The 16,502-nt window shown below is 50.1% G+C and overlaps 1 protein-coding gene and 1 pseudogene across 1 annotated transcript in view; one reads left to right on the top strand and one right to left on the bottom strand.

Annotated features, from left to right (window-relative positions):
• The window catches only part of TRPM1 (transient receptor potential cation channel subfamily M member 1), a 70,187-nt gene that overhangs the window by 15,548 nt on the left and 38,137 nt on the right, over positions 1-16,502 (top strand). Inside the window, exons 10-13 of the mRNA XM_062205001.1 lie at positions 11,817-11,987; positions 13,240-13,374; positions 14,404-14,454; positions 16,035-16,175. Of these exons, the coding sequence (XP_062060985.1) occupies positions 11,817-11,987; positions 13,240-13,374; positions 14,404-14,454; positions 16,035-16,175 (498 nt within the window). The remainder of the gene's footprint in view (positions 1-11,816; positions 11,988-13,239; positions 13,375-14,403; positions 14,455-16,034; positions 16,176-16,502) is intronic.
• LOC133769787 (large ribosomal subunit protein eL6-like) lies at positions 4,067-13,936 on the bottom strand (annotated as a pseudogene).

Below are 16,502 nucleotides of genomic sequence, written 5' to 3'. Positions count from 1 at the left end.
TCTAAGGTAGGCTACTTAATAAAGAAAAGGGGTATATTTTGGCTTGGAGTTCTTGTCCAAAATCCAGGGCCAGCCTCTGGTAAGGGCCTTCGTGCTGGCAGCATCCCCAGGCAGTGCCGGGTATCACAGGGCAAGAGCCTGGAAAACATGTGTGTGTCTTCTGGTCTCGCTCTCCCCTTGCCTACCAGGATTCATGGGCTCCACCCTGACGGTCTCATCTATTCCTGATCACATTCCAAGGTCTCTCTCAAATCCAGGTGAAGCTTCCAACCTCTGATTGACTTACAATAGAGCTTAGGCCACCCAAACCATATCCAGACCATAGCAGTGTGTGATAGGTGGTAGTGTTAGGTGTGAGAGAGCATGGATCACAGAGTGTGTGTGTGTGTGTGCAGCTGTGTGCTGCGGTATGGGAAGAATATGGTGTGAGTGTGCGGATTCCTGTACGCGGCTGGGGAGGTGTGGGGAACAGAGTGTGCGTGAGGACACAGACGAGGGTACTTCAAAAAGGTTTTCATAACATACACGTCCATGAACTGTCTCTGCACGGATTTCAAAATTGTTCTACCAAAATAAACGTGTCTCTTCATTCCATTTTCTGCAAACTCTTTGAAGCCCCCTCCTGGCTTCCTCCCTCTTCGGTTAAGGGGCCGTCCTTTGATCCGTTCCATAGACTGGGACTCGGAATAACTTGGTGTTTGGGAAAAGGCTGTGTTATCTAAACCGAGGCAGTGGTTTAGGGGGTGGGGACCGTAATCCAGAGGGTCCAGGGTGGGTTTTTTTTTTTTTTTTTAAGATTCATTTATTCATTTGAAATGACAGAGTTACAGAGAGGCAGAGGCAGAGGGAGAGAGAGATCTTCCATCCACTGGTTCACTCCCCAGATGGCCACAACAGCCGGAAGCATTCCAATCCAAAGCCAGGAGCGTTCCAATCCAAAGCCAGGAGCCAGGAGCTTCCTCCAGGTCTCCCACACAGGTGCAGGTACCCAAGGACTTGTGCCATCTTTCACTGCTTTCCCAGGCCATAGCATAGAGCTGGATCGAAGTGGAGCAGCCTAGACTTGAACCGTTGTCCATATGGGATGCCAGCACTGCAGGCAGCGGCTTCACCCAATACGCCACAGTGCTGGTACCCCCACTCCCAATGCCAGGTTGGGTTTTGAAAACCTTATGTCTTGGGCCAGTGCTGTGATGTAGTGGGTAAGGCTGATGCCTGCGGTGCCGGCATCCCTTGTGGGCACTGGGCTGGTTCATGTCCCGGCTGCTCCACTTCTGATCCAGCTCTCTGCTATGGCCTGGGAAAGCAGTAGAAGATGGCCCAAGTCCTTGGGCTCCTGCACCCACATGGGAGACCTGGAGGAAGCTCCTGGCTCCTGGCTTCAGACTGGCCAGCTCCGGCTGTTGCGGCCATTTGGGGAGTAAACCAGCAGATGGAAGACTTCTTTTTCTGCCTCTCTGTAACTCTGCTTTTCAAATGAATAAATAAATCTTAAAAAAAAAAAAAAAAAAAAAAAAAAAGAGGCCGGCGCCACGGCTCACTAGGCTAATCCTCCACCTGCAGCTCCAGCACTCCGGATTCTAGTCCAGGTTGGGGCACCAGTTCTGTCCTGGTTTCTCCTCTTCCAGTCCAGCTCTCTGCTGTGGCCCGGGAAGGCAGTGAAGGATGGCCCAAGTGCTTGGGCCCTGCACCCGCATGGGAGACCAGGAGGAAGCACCTGGCTCCTAGCTTTGGATTGGTGCAGCGCCGGCTGTAGCGGTCACTTGGGGGGTGAACCAATGGAAGGAAGACCTTTCTCTCTGTCTCTCTCTCTCACTGTCTAACTCTGCCTGTCAAAAAAAAAAAAAGAAAGAAAGAAAGAAAAGAAAACAAACCCTATTTCTCAAAGCATTTCATTTGTTAAGACAATGTGTAGCAAATGAGTATGATGAGTTTATAGAAGATGAGAACATTAAGGGAATAAAGCATTGAGGGGATATTTGTATGTTTGCTTATTAAATTAATAAGGTCAGGAAAAAAATACTATAAGACTTTAAATGTTTTAACTGCCTCTTTGATCTTTTGAGCTTTCCCCTCTTGGTAAAAGAATTCGGAACAAAATACATCACTTTAACATGGCTATGAGGCAGAATGTAGTGTCAGAACTTCTAGAAGTTTCCAGAATGATGACAAGGAAGGGCTTTCTATTGAGAAGTCTTGAGGCTTCCTCTCAGGGAGAACGACTCTCAGGCTCCTTGTCTGTTCTTTTATGAGGGAGGGGCAGTTTTCCTGGGAAAGCATGGCGATGTCACACAGAGCACTTAGCCCAGAGAACCAGACACAACACCAGGGCTGAATACGACACCTGCACCCCATATGCTTGTTTAAAACGCAATAACTAATTTGTAGAAAATCCAGGCAAGCAAGAAGGAGACTACCATAGAAAAACTCAGCAGTGCTGGGTGTGTTCTATAATTTCAGTTTTCCAATCACCTTTTAATGTTGCTTAGTATTTTTTGTTTTCTGTTTTTCAGTTAATACATACATATGGCATTTAAAAATCAAACAATAAAGAACATAACCCAGCAGAAGCCCCCAGCCCACCTCCCAAAGTGTTTAATTGTCTTTATGTTTGATCTCCTGGCTGTTGCCTCCCAACATGGACCTTTTCCTTATTAATCGCTTAGAAATTACCAGTTGGGTATACAAGGGAGTGGTTCACTTGTGCCACTTTCTTTTCCACCGCCCCATCTGGATTTGACAGTTGCCTGCTGAATTCTTTCACCGTCATCTCACCGATGGTAAAGATCCCACTGAGCCATCACCTGTTTCATCAACTTCAGTCTCTCGTGTTGAGCAGACTCACTTTCTACTTCTTCTTCTCACTCGCTTTACACCATCAGCCTTCCTAATTCAATTAGCCTCATCTTTGACGGGTAAAGAATGAGATGTAACACTTATGTATCATTCTTTAGCCATTATTAAGCTGTATAATCACCACGAAGTTTTCATACTTGGTCTCTGTTGAATCTGCAAGTGGAGAAACCAGATTTTACGTAGTCGTGACTACACAGAGACTGTCTGCTGCTGAACCTCACAGTGGACTTGAACTAAAAGACAAGGAAGGAATCCCTGGGTCACTCACCTGCCCCACAAAGGAGAAGCCAACAAGCACCAAGGCTCTTCTGGTGCATCGGTTGTCCAAACTATGCGACATTAATCATTTCCTTCCCATTTGGACCATGATTTCTTTGCATAAAGAGATGTCAGCTTTTCTTTGCATTTGTAATCAGTTCTCTTCTTCTTAATATTTGCCCTCATATCATCAAGACGTGCATACTCTTAATCGTTACTATCCCGTTCCGGCTTGCGGAATCTCTTAAAGCCCTGTGACTTCTGCTGCTGTCCACCTCGGGTGCTCTCGAAGCTCACTGCATCGCTACCCGCTTCAAACGTGTCGCCAACACGTTTCTCCCCTCCCTGGAAGGACTGCCCAGGAATTGCCACGTAGGGATGGGGGTGCTCCCTGAACAGCTCTGCCTTGCCCCGCGCAGACTGGAGCAAGCTGGTCGCTCTGGTTCTCCCCTCCTTAGTAGAGATTTCCCCCAGCTTCTCCTGGGAGTGAGGCCCAGGAATGCAGTTGCTTGCTCTACACCCGCCCACTGCGGTGGGGACCTGCGGTGCAGTGGAGCGTGGGCACTGCGGTGGGGGCCTGCAGCACAGGGGAGCGTGGGCACTGCAGTGGGGGCCTGCAGTGCAGGGGAGAGGGGGCAGTGCGGTGGGGGCCTGCAGCGCAGGGGAGCGTGGGCAGTCTGCTGCTCTGTGACCATCCTCTGCCGGTCACTGCCGTGCCTGCTGCCACCATGTGCCCTCCTTCTGTCCTCTCGGTCTCACCTCCTTATCTGTGCAGGGTTGTACTGGCCGTTGGTACTTGTAGAATTCATTAAAATCACTCTGGCTTTCTTCTTCTCCCTGCAATAGAGGTTCCTTCCCCATAGCCCTCTGCTGTCATTTAAATAGTGTATATGTATACTATTTATATATGTATTTATTCTATTTATTTATATATAGTTAGCTTTAGAGTTATTTACATTTATTTAAATGTTTAGATTGGATCGTTTGCCATCGCTTTGTGTGAAGACACGTATCTTTCAGTAAACTACATTTTTTTGGTTATTGATTACGAGATTGTTCCTACAAAATTCAGGACACCAATTTGTAAGGGTAAACTCCATTTGTTAGAGCAAAACCAGATCGCAGGTAGCCCCTGGAGCTGAGGCACGGCCTTGATTTTCAGCAATAGTTGCGAATCCACGGCTTTGGGATCAACCCTGCGCTGCTCTGCCGTCTCGTGCTCGTCTTTCTCCACGTGGAAGGTCTCTCCTTCCTGGTGTCTGAGCCTACGCAGCTGCTGCTTCCCTAAGCCAGCATCAGCGAGATGCTGTGGGATTTTCACACTGCTGACGGCAATTCTCGTGGAGGTGGTGATGACGGGTTTTCGGTGTGTTCCACTCAGAGGAGCCGGACTGAGGGAGAGAGGTCCAGTCACCAGCAGCAAACCCCTGCTCGCCTGCTGCAGGCAGCTGTGCGCCCAGTGAGGGGGACTGGAACAGTCCCGGGGCAGCGCTGCCCACGGTCTCCTCCCGTGCTGACGGGAGGCTTTTTGCCAGGGCCCAACAGCTCAGTGGGAGTCTCGAGGCATTTTGCAAAGCTCAACCACCCTGGTGCCACCCTTCTTGTCACCACCAACTGGTTTTGTGACAGTAGCAAGAACTTTCTTCTTTTTCAGTCCTGGATTTGGGAGCTGAGTACTTCCTCTTGTTCAGGGTCTTCCTGGAACGCATGGCCGACCGGGAGCACCTGCCAGGCCCTCTCAGGGGCGCAGCTGCGATGGGGCTTCCCCTTCTTGGCCTCTCCGTCCTTGAACTTCCTCTTCCTGAGTGTTCTGCTGGCGTCACTGGCTTTCACGGCTGCAGATTTCTTCCGAGTGTCCAGCTCTGGGGCTAGATTTTTTTCACCCGCCATCTGCAAGATGGGAAAGAAGTAAACTACATTTTCAACTTTTCCATTAAAAAAAGAAAGAAAGGAGGACTCCATTCTGGAGAGCTATGGTACGACATGGTGACTGTAATTCACAGGAATGTGCTGCACCCTTGAAACTGCTGAGGCAGCAGATTCTGTTTGCAACACAAACATGGCAAGTATATGAGGCAATGTGTGTTGTGAATTGGTTCGAGATTTATATTAAAACATCACATGATGCCATAAACATGCAATTTATCATTTGTCAACTAAAACAAGTAAATATAAATAAAGCTGCCCCAATAAAAACCCCTCGTTAAAACATGCTTCTAAACATCACAACAGAGAGAGATATGTTTGATATATACAATAACAAGGTAATTTAGTTTTGTTGAATCATAAGAACTTACACCAGCAATTTTTGAAAGAACAAAAACCTAAACTCAGTCTGAGCATCCAAGACCGCTGGTTACTTTACAGACAAAATCTATGAACACTCGGCCGCCCTCACTGAGATTTTAGAAACAGAAAGAACTGTCTGCTGACTCTTCAGAACAAGAATTACTCATTTGGCTCTCGTCTGAGAAGACAGGGTACATACCACTGGTCAAACTGTGAATCAGACTCACGGGCCCCAAGGTGGGTGCTGGTGATGCTGCCTGGTGTTTGGTAGATGTTGTTGGTGAGGTCTAGTGTTGGGTAGATGTTGATGGTGAGGTCTAGTGTTTGGTAGATGTTGTTGGTGAGGCCTGGTGTTTGGTAGATGTTGTTAGTGAAGCCTGGTGTTTGGTAGCTGTTGGTGAGGCCAGGCAGGCGTTGATGCTGGTGATGCCTGGTGTTTGGTAGATGTTGTTGGTGATGCCCGGTGTCTGTTATCTGATGTATCTGGTGTCTGGTATCTGATACCTGGTCACTGATATCTCATGTCTAGTAGATGTCACTGATGATGCCTGGTGTTTGGCAGGTGCTTGTGAGATGCCTGCTATTTGGTAGACATTGTGACAACGCCGGATATTTGGATGCTACATTGTCATACCCTCCCTCACATGTTCAGGTGCAAGAATGTTACTTCATCGACCTTCCAAGCCCTGAAACAACTCAAATTTCTTTCATTTTTATAGTTTGGGAAAATATTGATACCCCAAGAGAAGTTAGGTGATTTTTCCCAAGTTTACTCAGCACACTTTTAAATAGCACATAGGTCAAAGAAAAAGCCTCATTGGGAAAACTGTAAACATTTTGAACTAAATGAAAATGTGAATACAACTTATTAAATTTGTAGAATGCAGTAAAAGCAGTGCTTACGGGAAAATTTCAAGCATTGAATGCATATTTTAGGAAAGAAGGAAGACTGAAAACCAACAAGCCAGGCTTCCACCATAGGAAGCTAAAAGAAGAGCAAATGCAATCCAAAGTAAGTAGGAAAAAATAAATAATAAAAATTAGAGCAGAAATCAGTGACATTGAAATAGGAACTCAGTACAGAAATTTAAAAAAAAAATCTAGCTCTTTGAAAAGCTCAATAAAATCAGTTAGCTTCTCAGTAGGCTAAGACAAAAGAGAGAAGACATAAGTTACTAATATCAGAAATGAAAGGAGAGATCACTACAAACCATTGATATTTAAGGATAATAAAGGAATATCCCTAGCAAGTGACTGTTCAATCTATATTTGAGATTGTGAAGGAGAATTTCCCCTCCCTGGGCGTGGTCCCCACCATGCCACACATCCTTTGTTAGGTGCAGTGTCTACAATTTAGAATCTTGTTTCAGGTCTGATCTTAGCTCTGCAGCCCTGAGGACTGCCGCCTGCCTTGTGCTGGCTGTATACCTCCCAGTACCATGGCAATGTACAGTCTGTTCATTCATGTTAAGTTTCCAACTACAGAAACCCTCAAAGGTTTTGTCAAGCAAAACACCTGGCAATCCAGGTTGTCCTAGAGTTGTGGGGTGACTGCTCTTGGGCCAGGTAGAGCCAGGACGGAGACATTTGCTAGATTCGGTCACATCGGTCAGACAAGATTTTTAAAATTCCAAAGTGTCCCCCAATCTTGCTTTCCTCTCAGCCCTAAACCAAAGCCACGAGCACCCAACCTCTCTCCAGGCTATCACATGTCTCTTACACTCTGGGATTCCACAGAATATTCATTTTCACGTTATTTTAGTAGGAAGAGCCCCTTACACAGCTGGCATCTAACGAAGAGCCTCAGCATATGAAGCTAATGAGAAACAGTCGTGTCACCCACCCCTGCCTCCTGCCTGCCACCTCCCTCAACGCAGGTCCTGGAGCCTTGCTCAGCATCCAGGGCTCTGCTGGCCCAGGCTGAAAGCCCTTGCTCCAGAAGGCCAGCAGCACGCTCAGAACCCCGGGCATGACCCAAGAGGCCAAGCGGAACTGGTTTGTGCGTCCAGAAGTCCCTTGCCAAGCCCAATCGCACCTCTTCCACCTTTTCACTCTCAACAGCAAACACAGAGGCCCCGAAAGCAGAGTGATCCTGCAGGCTGTCATTGGCCCAGCAGTAGCAGTGGAACCACTCTCTCCTTTACCCTCTTGAAACAGGTCAAACTTCTAGACATCCATGTTTCCACTCATTCCTTCACGTAACAGGTGTCGGCCAACTGCTTCCTGTGTTGCCAGGTCCTCGTTCCAGCTGCTAGGGACACAGCGGGTGATCAGGCAGTCTTGTTGCACCCTTAGGGGACTCTGTGTGGCATGGGGGTGGACAAGGATGGAGAGTGGACAGGAAGAGAGAGGCACACACAAACACTTAAATGAACGCTGGGTTACAAATAGCAGGAGAAGGTACTGGGCACTGCCATTAAACCAGTGCTTAGGACACCAGCATCCCACAGCAGCACACTGGGCTCGAGTAGCAGCGCTGCTCCGGATGCCGGCTTCCTGCCAGTGCTCATCCTGGGAGGCAGCAGGTGCCTGAGCCCCTGCCGCCCAAATGGAAGACCTGGATTTGAGTTCCTGACTCCCAGGCACTTGGGAACTGAACCAGGGAATGAGATTCTCTCTCTCTCTCTAACAAATACATGAAATCTTTAAAAAAACCAAATGGTAGCAAGGGTTAAGAAGGACGATGCACCTTGCCATGAGAGTGAGTGTAGCAGGAGCGGGAGACTCATTCACTAGGCACCAGGGGAGACTTCTCTGACCACTGGAATGAACGCTGAGACCAGAAAGGAGGTAGATGGTAGCTGGTGAAAAATGAGAGGTCAGTACTGCCCATGCCAGAGAGGTCTGAAGAGGGTGGGGGACAGGAGAAGTGTCTGAGGCAGGAAAGAACTGGGTATTTTCAAATAATTAAAGAAAAAAAAAAATGGCCAGTGCGGTTGGAAAGCAGAGTGAGGAGAAGGTGAGTCAGGAGAGGCTTCAAGGCGGCCAGGAGCTGTGCGCTGAGGAGGCCTGCAGATCCAGGCAGGAAGAAATGTTTATTATGTTGCACAGTTTGCAGGAGTCGGGAGTCTGGCAGCAGCTTAGCTGGGTAGCTCTACTCAGAGGCTCTGTGAGATTGTGGTTGAGCTGGGGCTGAGGTCTTGACAGAGCTGGAGGGCCCTCTTCCCCGATGGCTCGCCCCGTGGTGGGCAGGGTTATGTCGGATGTGGGCTGCAGGCCTCAGCTCCTCCCCATGGAGACTCTCCAAAGTGCGGCCTGAATGTGGTCACAGCATGGGCTGACAGCTTGGGGGTTTCCTTCTGGTCTTTCCTCCAGGGTCCTCCATCAGTTGTGTCAGTTTCTTCTTTGTCTGCTTTTCCCCCCAGTCTTTCTATTGTGGTGAAATACGGGTAAAATTTGCCATTTTAAGTGTACACCTCATTGGCATCCAGTACGTCTACCTTATTGTGCAGCCATTATCACCATCCACCTCCACAACTTTTGATCTTGCAAATCCAAAACTCCATATTCGGATATTCGGATTATCCCTGCGGCAGCAGGCGTCCTATGCAACTTGTTTGGACTGACCAGCGTTGTGCTGACCACATTTTCTTTGTCCATTCATCGACTGATGGAAATGTGGGCTGCTTCCAAGCTTACTGACTGTGAGTACTGCTGCCATAAAGGCACGGATGTATAAATAGCTCTTCAGGAATCCACTGTCAATCATGTGTGGTATATACTTAGTTGCGGAATTACTGGATCATCTGGTAATTCTATTTCTAATGTCCTGAGGAACCGCCGTACCATTTTCCGAAACAGCTGCACGGGTTTGCAGTCCCACCCACGGCGCTCCGTGTTTCTAATTTCTGCAGTCTTGCTGACACTTGTTATTTTCTGAGGTTTTGATGACAGCCATCCTGACGGGTGTGAGGGGTAGCTCGAATGGCTCTCATTTGCATTGCCCCATAGCGATTTATGTTTAATGTGTTTTCATGTGGGTATTGGACATTTGGAGATGGTCTTCAGAGAAACGTCCTTTGCCTGATTTTGAATCCAGCTGGTCCTTTTGTTCCCGAGTTTATACCCTGAATCCCTTATCAGGATTTGCAAATGTGTCTTCCCATTCTGTGGTGCCCTTACTTTGCTGATAGCATCTTCGTTGCACAAAATTTATTAAATTTCATGAAGTCCAATTCATTTTCCCCTTTTTTTGCCATATTTTTGATATTACATTCAAGAATTGAATTTCCCAACCCAATATCATGACACTTTTAACATTTAGTTATTTACTTTTTCTTATCTGAAAGGCAAAAAGAAAGAGAGAGGAAGAAACAGAAAGACAGAGAGAGCTCTTCCATCTGCGGGCTCATACCTGCTACAGTCAGGGTTGACCAGGCCAAAGCCAGGAGCCTGGGACTCAGTCTTGGTTTCCTACGTGAATGGCAGGGACCCACGTACTTGAGCCATCACCTGCCACCTCCCGGGGTGTGATTAGCAGGAAGCTGGAATCAGAACCAAAGCCAGAACTCGATCCAAGGCACTGTAACATGGGACGAGGGCTTCCCAAGCAGCACTGTAACCCACTGCACCAAGCGCCCAACTTCTGCATGTTTCCTTCTAAGTACTGTACACTTATACCACTTATGTTTAGGTTTTCTGTATCCATTTTGAGTTAGTGTTTGCACAGTGTGTAAGGTGAAGGTCCAACTTCATTGCTTTGGATTTGGGATCTGGCCTGCCCTGCTGTGCCATCTGCTCACTCAGGACCATGGCAGGCTTTTTGCGTGAGACTTTTCAATCCAGATCTCTGTTGCCCATGACCTACGCACATGCACATGCCTCCGCTGACGTAATTTCTGCCCCGCCCCACTCAAGGATTTTAAGCACAAGAGTCAGATGACGCCACACGTGTATTTGAACATAGCTCTGGACTTGCTGTGGAAAAGGCATGGGGTGGGTGCCATGGCAGATACGTGGAGTCCTGTTAACAGGCTCCTGAAGTCATCAGGTGAAAGATGCCCCCGGGATTGGGGCAGAGGCAGAGGAAGGCAAGACTGGGACAGAACTGAGCGATATCTGGTATGAAACACGACCACATGTCAGGATGGATTAACCACGTGGGCAGTGGGGAGAGTGGGAGGTCAGCAATGACCCTCAGTCGGCTGGCTTGCACGGCTGGTAAGTTGTGGTGTCACTTCCCTGGGATAAGGGCCCTGGAAGGGAAACAGGTGGGAGCAGAGGTCCTGCGTATAGCTTTGGACATAATGAACTTTGTAAAGGATCATTGGAACACGCAAGTAGAGATGCCTAGAAAGCAATGGGGACTTTGGGGATGACAGGGAGACCAAAGTAGAAAGGAGCAGTTATGTGCAAATGAATGATGACCGGTGGTGTGGAGGCAATGAGCTCACAGAAGGAAAACAGAGTGGAAGGGAAGGGGCTAAGGACAAGGTCAGAGCACCTGGACCCTAAGAAGCAGTGGCCAGACAAGACAGGGGAAAACCAGGAGCATGTGGTGCCGAGAAGCCGAGGGAAGAGGCTGGAGGAGGCGGCAGAGGAACCCGATGCACACAGAGGAGTGAGACGTGTCCAGAGAATGGCACCAGCACAGTCCTTGGTGGTCAAAGCCGGAGATGGGGAAGAGGCAGCAGAGAGGGTGGGAGAGAGGGCGGAGGAAGGGTCCAGATGCAGAACGCTCACCAGAAAGGTTTGGTGGGACAAGAGGGCGGCTCTGGTGAGAGAGGACTCCGACCGAGGGGTCAAGGTTGTCCAAACCCATACATCCCCGGGCTTTCCAGGTGACTGGGAGAAAGGCCCAGGGCACAGTTCCACTTCTACCCTGCTCTCTGCTCTCTGGGGCAGCACATACTCTGTGGGTGACGCCACCAGTCTGCCCCACATGCGTGCAACTCAGGATCCCCACGACAGCTTCTTGCTGGCTGCCAAGTTCCAGTTCCTGCTTAAACCCAAGTATCTGCCCAATCTTGCATGGTTCTCCACTTCACAACCATTTTCTCCTACCACTGGGTGCTTTTGAACGCAACATCCTTTCCTTTCTATAAAAACCTGGATCAATCAAAACACCCATCACTTTGAGTAGGAAAAGCCACTGCATCAGGCTAAGAGTGTATGTGGGCATATAAGTGAGAGAGCTTCGTGACGTCAGTGTCTTCTCCATAAGAGAACCAGGCCTGCCATGGGTACGCATGTGTGTGTGTGTGTGCTTGCAGGTGCACACGCGCCTATGCACTCTATACTCATCTATGAGTATGTGCGTGGGCAAGTGTAGACACTGGGTGGGTGTGCACTCATATGTGTGTCTATGCACTGTGTGTATATGCATGCATAGGGAGATAGGAGCCAGCGTGCTCACCTTGGCACAAGTGACAGCCCTAATGCCTTTTCCCAATTCTGCTTGCTGTGAACCGCAGCCCCTGGGAAGCCTGGCGCCCCCGACAGACAGCAAAGCCACAGAGAAGGAGAAGAAGCCACCCACGGCCACCACCAAGGGGAGAGGAAAAGGCAAAGGCAAGAAGAAAGGGAAAGGGAAAGAGGAAGTAGAGGAAGAAACGGACCCCCGGAAGCTCGAGCTGCTGAACTGGGTACGTGGGAGGGCTCTGCTTCTGTTCTGGGGATCCTGGAGACCATGAGGTGGTGCCTTGGCTTCAGCACAGAGGGCAGTCCTTGCAGGAAAGGGCAGTGGCAGGGCACCGAGGGGACAGTCTCAGTATTTCAAAGGGTAACAGCATGCTTGCTGCCATGCGGCTGCCTGCCTTGTTGTCAAAAACACCAATTATTCCTGCTAGGGGCCGGGGCGAGGGGAGGAGATGCTAACCCAGAGAGGGCATCTCTCTGTCCTGCTCAGCAGTGGCTCCCTCTGCCCAGGTGAACGGATGGGAAACAAACTGCATTAATATAACACACCTTTTTTTTGGAAGATGGAGCCAGAGATGTGTGGCGGGGAGGGGCGCAGGGGTTCCAGCAGCTGTCTGTGCTGAGAGGCTGCAACCACACATGCGTGGCCATTCCTGGCCTCTTTACTCCTAGGACACGGGCAAGACCGGGCACTCTGCAGTCCATCACATGGCCACTCCCCTCTGCAGGGTCCCGGTGGCATGTTGTGTGTCTATGAGGTCCCCCAGGTACTGCTACATGGTACTCTCAGTCAAAGAAACAAAGAGAGAAACTGGACAGAGCAATAGCAAATACTGTGCGACTGGGATTTTAAATACTATTCAACGCAGTTTCCAAAAGAGACAATCTGGGACCGGCACTGTGGCACACTGAGCTAAGTTGCCACCTGCAACATCAGTATCCCACACAGGCACTGGTTTGAGTCCTGCCTGCTCCACTTCCCATCCAGCTCCCTGTTAGTGCGCCTGGGAAAGCAGCGGAGGATGGCCCAAGTGCTTGGGCCCCTGGATCCACGTGGGACACTGGAAGACGCTCCTAACTCCTGGCTTCAGCCTGGTCCAGCCCTGGCCATTGCAGCCATTTGGGGAGTGAACCAGTGGGTGGAAGACCTCTCTCTCTCTCTCTCTCTCTCTCTCGTGTCTCTCTCTCTGCAGCTCTGCTTTTTAAATAAAAATAAATAAATCTTTTTTTAAAAAAAGAGAGGGAGAAAATTTCAAACTTGGATAGAACATGTAGGGGCCAAAGAGAGAAGAAAGGAGACAGGAGATGGGGTGTGTCTGCTCAGGTGGAAGAGCACAGAGAACTGTGCTCAGGATAACTCCAGGATCTAGGGCTCAGAGTGTCCTTTCCCTGGTGTTTCCAAAGCCCCCCCTCCCCCCCCGCCCCGGCCAACATCTTTCCGAGAAGCAGCTTCAGGCTCCCTGTCCCTGTTTTGTGCAGGTGAATGCGTTGGAGCAAGCAATGCTGGACGCCTTAGTCTTAGATCGCGTGGAATTTGTGAAGCTCCTGATTGAAAACGGAGTGAACATGCAGCACTTCCTCACCATTCCCAGGCTGGAGGAGCTTTACAACACGGTGAGCGTTCCAGAAGGAAGGAGGACGGCACATTTGTGCATAATTGAGCCTAGAATAACTGGGACACCGTTTCAGGTGGAAGGGCCGTAACGTACGGCAGGCAGCAGTCTCACTCACTGTTGGCCACAGCCTGTGTTCGCATTCTTACCAAGCGCTGCCATGCCTAGCCCATCCCAGATGCTCCCTGCCTTACTGCAGGGGTGATGGCCTGATAAACCCATCCCAAGCCCAAAATGTTTGAATGCACCTAAGCCACTGAGCATCCTAGCTTAGCAACACAGAGCATTGTAGAGTGCCAGTTGTTTCCCTTTGGGGTCACCGGGCTGGCTGGGGGCTGAGCTCACTGCTGCTGCCTAGCATTGCACCAAACGTCATTAGTCCAGGAAAAGATCCGAATTCAAGGAATGTTTGCTACTGAATGTGTAGACCACCAGAAAGTCAAAAATCCACAAGTGAAACCATTTTAAGTCAGGGATTGTCTGCCTTACCTCGCACTCGGGATACAAGAGACTGGCTGCCCACAGCATCAGGCTGAAAGTTCACCCAGGGGTGATCAGACAAGTGGAACCCAGGCCCTCCACATTTGCTTTGAGGCTTTGGTGAAAAACTAGAACTAAGTTTTCACAGCAAGGCGCTCCCGTGTTAGAATGGCGGCATTTGAATGAAATCCCCTCGGATTACATGATGATGATGTAAGTTTTGGGAGTTGACATTTCCTTTCCTGACCTAGGGTTTTAAGTAGCAGAAATGATCCTCAGCAGTTGCTGCTAAAACTCAGTGATGTTTCCCTCTGTTTTGTCCACCATTGAGATGCTCTTGAAAACAATCCAATACAAAGTATTTCACGTGTTCTTTAATGTGTTGGATACATCTCAACTCCAGTGGATCCTGGTTCATAAAACAGGTGATGGTGGAACGTACTCGGGTTCTCACAATTCATTAATTCAATGCGGTAGGGCAGGATTTTACTCTGAGTCGAAGAGAAAAAAAAAAAAAAAGGTTGAATATGGCTAAACGCTTGTCTTTCAGAGACTGGGCCCACCCAACACACTTCACCTGCTGGTGCGGGACGTGAAAAAGGTCAGTCGGTCCTCCCGTTGGTCACTCTCATCAAGCAACATCGTTCACCAAGCCGTTTCTCCAGAACAATTTTTTAAATTTCCAAAATGTGTGATCTTCTTATTTATTTGAGGCATAGCACATCAGGAATTCTTCCCTTTACAAAAAGAGTCCACTGAAAACTAATAAAGAAAAGACTCCCGCATTGTAAGTTGAATGGACATCCCACACGTGCCAGCAGCAAGCTGAATGGCCGCTTGGTTATGGCTTGGCACCACGGGCCAGGCCAGGGGCCATGGTCAGCGAAGGTCCTGCCGTCTCCCGGCCGAGCACCGCCGTCTGTCAGGGCAGCCACAGCTCTGCATCTACGTGACGGTCACTCACTCCTCCGCTGTGCCTCTGTCCAGAAGTAGCAGGGCAGTTTCCTCGCTTCCTTCTGTGTGCCCTGTGGGTAGCTGCAGGTATTCTTGGCCCGCTCTGATATTTCTTATAAGGGCCAGCTGCTATCCCCGTGTCCTACAGCTCCTGGCCACTGCCAGGGTCTCCTCGCTCAGTGTGCTGTCACGGCACTGTCCGGGCCACGTGGCTGCAGGTTAGAGGATGAGATTGGATTCACACGGGAGGGATTCATGGTGCAGCCCCTGGCCTCTAGAATGTTCTGAGCAAGAGAAGATAACACAGCGGAGAGGGCAGAGGTCAGGCGCCCCTGAGAAGCCAGGAGTGTTGCACGTGAATATCTAACTCCAACAATATGAGAATGTGGCTTCTATGGACGGTCATGGCTCAGCAGGGGTCTGGACCTGGGAGCTGAGAGAGTCCTCCAGGACCCTTGTTTCCCACCTAGGGGTCCGATTCCCTCAAAGGACTCGGATCGGGAGGTGCAAACATTCCAAAGCTACAGCTCATAATGGCATTTGGAAATAAAGGGAGGCTTGCTCGAGAGACCCTAGCTCAGGCCCAAGCATTCGTACCTGGAAAGCCTCAACAATCCTCCCCTGTCCTCCACACCTCCCCTCACCCCTTCTTAAAGCCCTCCCGAGTCTCCCCATGGGCCACAGCTGAAGTCCAAGCTCACCCCAGGAAGGACGGGCCCCACTACACACAGCTGCAGAGCTGTCACTAAAAAAGCCCCAGCCCCAGCCCACAGCCTTCCACGGATCCTCCGGTCACGCCCCACATCCGGCCTCCAGCCCCTCACCCTGGCTTTTCCCATCAGGCAGCCCTCAAAGCACCTTCTCATGCAGACAAATGTGCTCCCACACAGGCAGCGCCCCCGCTGCATGCCCCTCTCCTTTTGTTTCACACACGCGTACTGCAGACCCACCTGTTGGGTCACGGGAGTGCCCAGCCTTCGAGCCTACAGCTCCTGGGTTGCTGTCCCTTTCTTCCCATGGGGAAAGTTTAACCCATCTTCTGGAACACAGCCACACCCATCACCTTCCTCAATCGTATGGGGACAGACTGAACATTGTTTGATCCCCACCTGTTACCCAGACTCCCAAGTTGGGCCCGGGGGAGGGGGGGACTGCAGGTGTGCCAGGTGAGAGATGCAGTCCACCCTGCACACGTGTCCTTCCTAGACCACCTTTCTTCTCTTCCAGAGCAATCTCCCGCCTGATTACCACATCAGCCTCATAGACATAGGGCTCGTGCTGGAGTACCTCATGGGCGGGGCCTACCGCTGCAACTACACCCGGAAAAGCTTTCGGACCCTTTACAACAACTTGTTTGGACCAAAGAGGGTAGAACTTGGTGGACGTGTCGTGTTCCATGGTGGTCCCTAGGGTGGTGTGGGGTTCCTTACTCTGCTTTTTAGTGACTTGGCCTGTTCAAGGCCAAATTTGCCCCCCCTCCACCCCCAAGCACACCTGCCCTGTCTCCTGCAGGGGGCACTCCGAGGTGTGAGGCCACCCTGGCCCCATGTAGAGTCGTTGGCCCTCAGCCCTTAGTGCGTGGGGCAGCACAGCCAACCACTCACGTCTGCACAGCAGCCTTGCTCCTGGGCTCCGGGGCTCCTGGCTTTGCCCTTTCCATCCAGCCCACCATCCTGTCCCTGTAGCTGCCAACAT

This window comes from Lepus europaeus, chromosome 11 (assembly GCF_033115175.1).
Source record: "Lepus europaeus isolate LE1 chromosome 11, mLepTim1.pri, whole genome shotgun sequence".
Taxonomy (NCBI): domain Eukaryota; kingdom Metazoa; phylum Chordata; class Mammalia; order Lagomorpha; family Leporidae; genus Lepus; species Lepus europaeus.
Note: the sequence above shows the minus strand (reverse complement) of the source record. Positions and strands in the feature narration are given on the sequence as shown.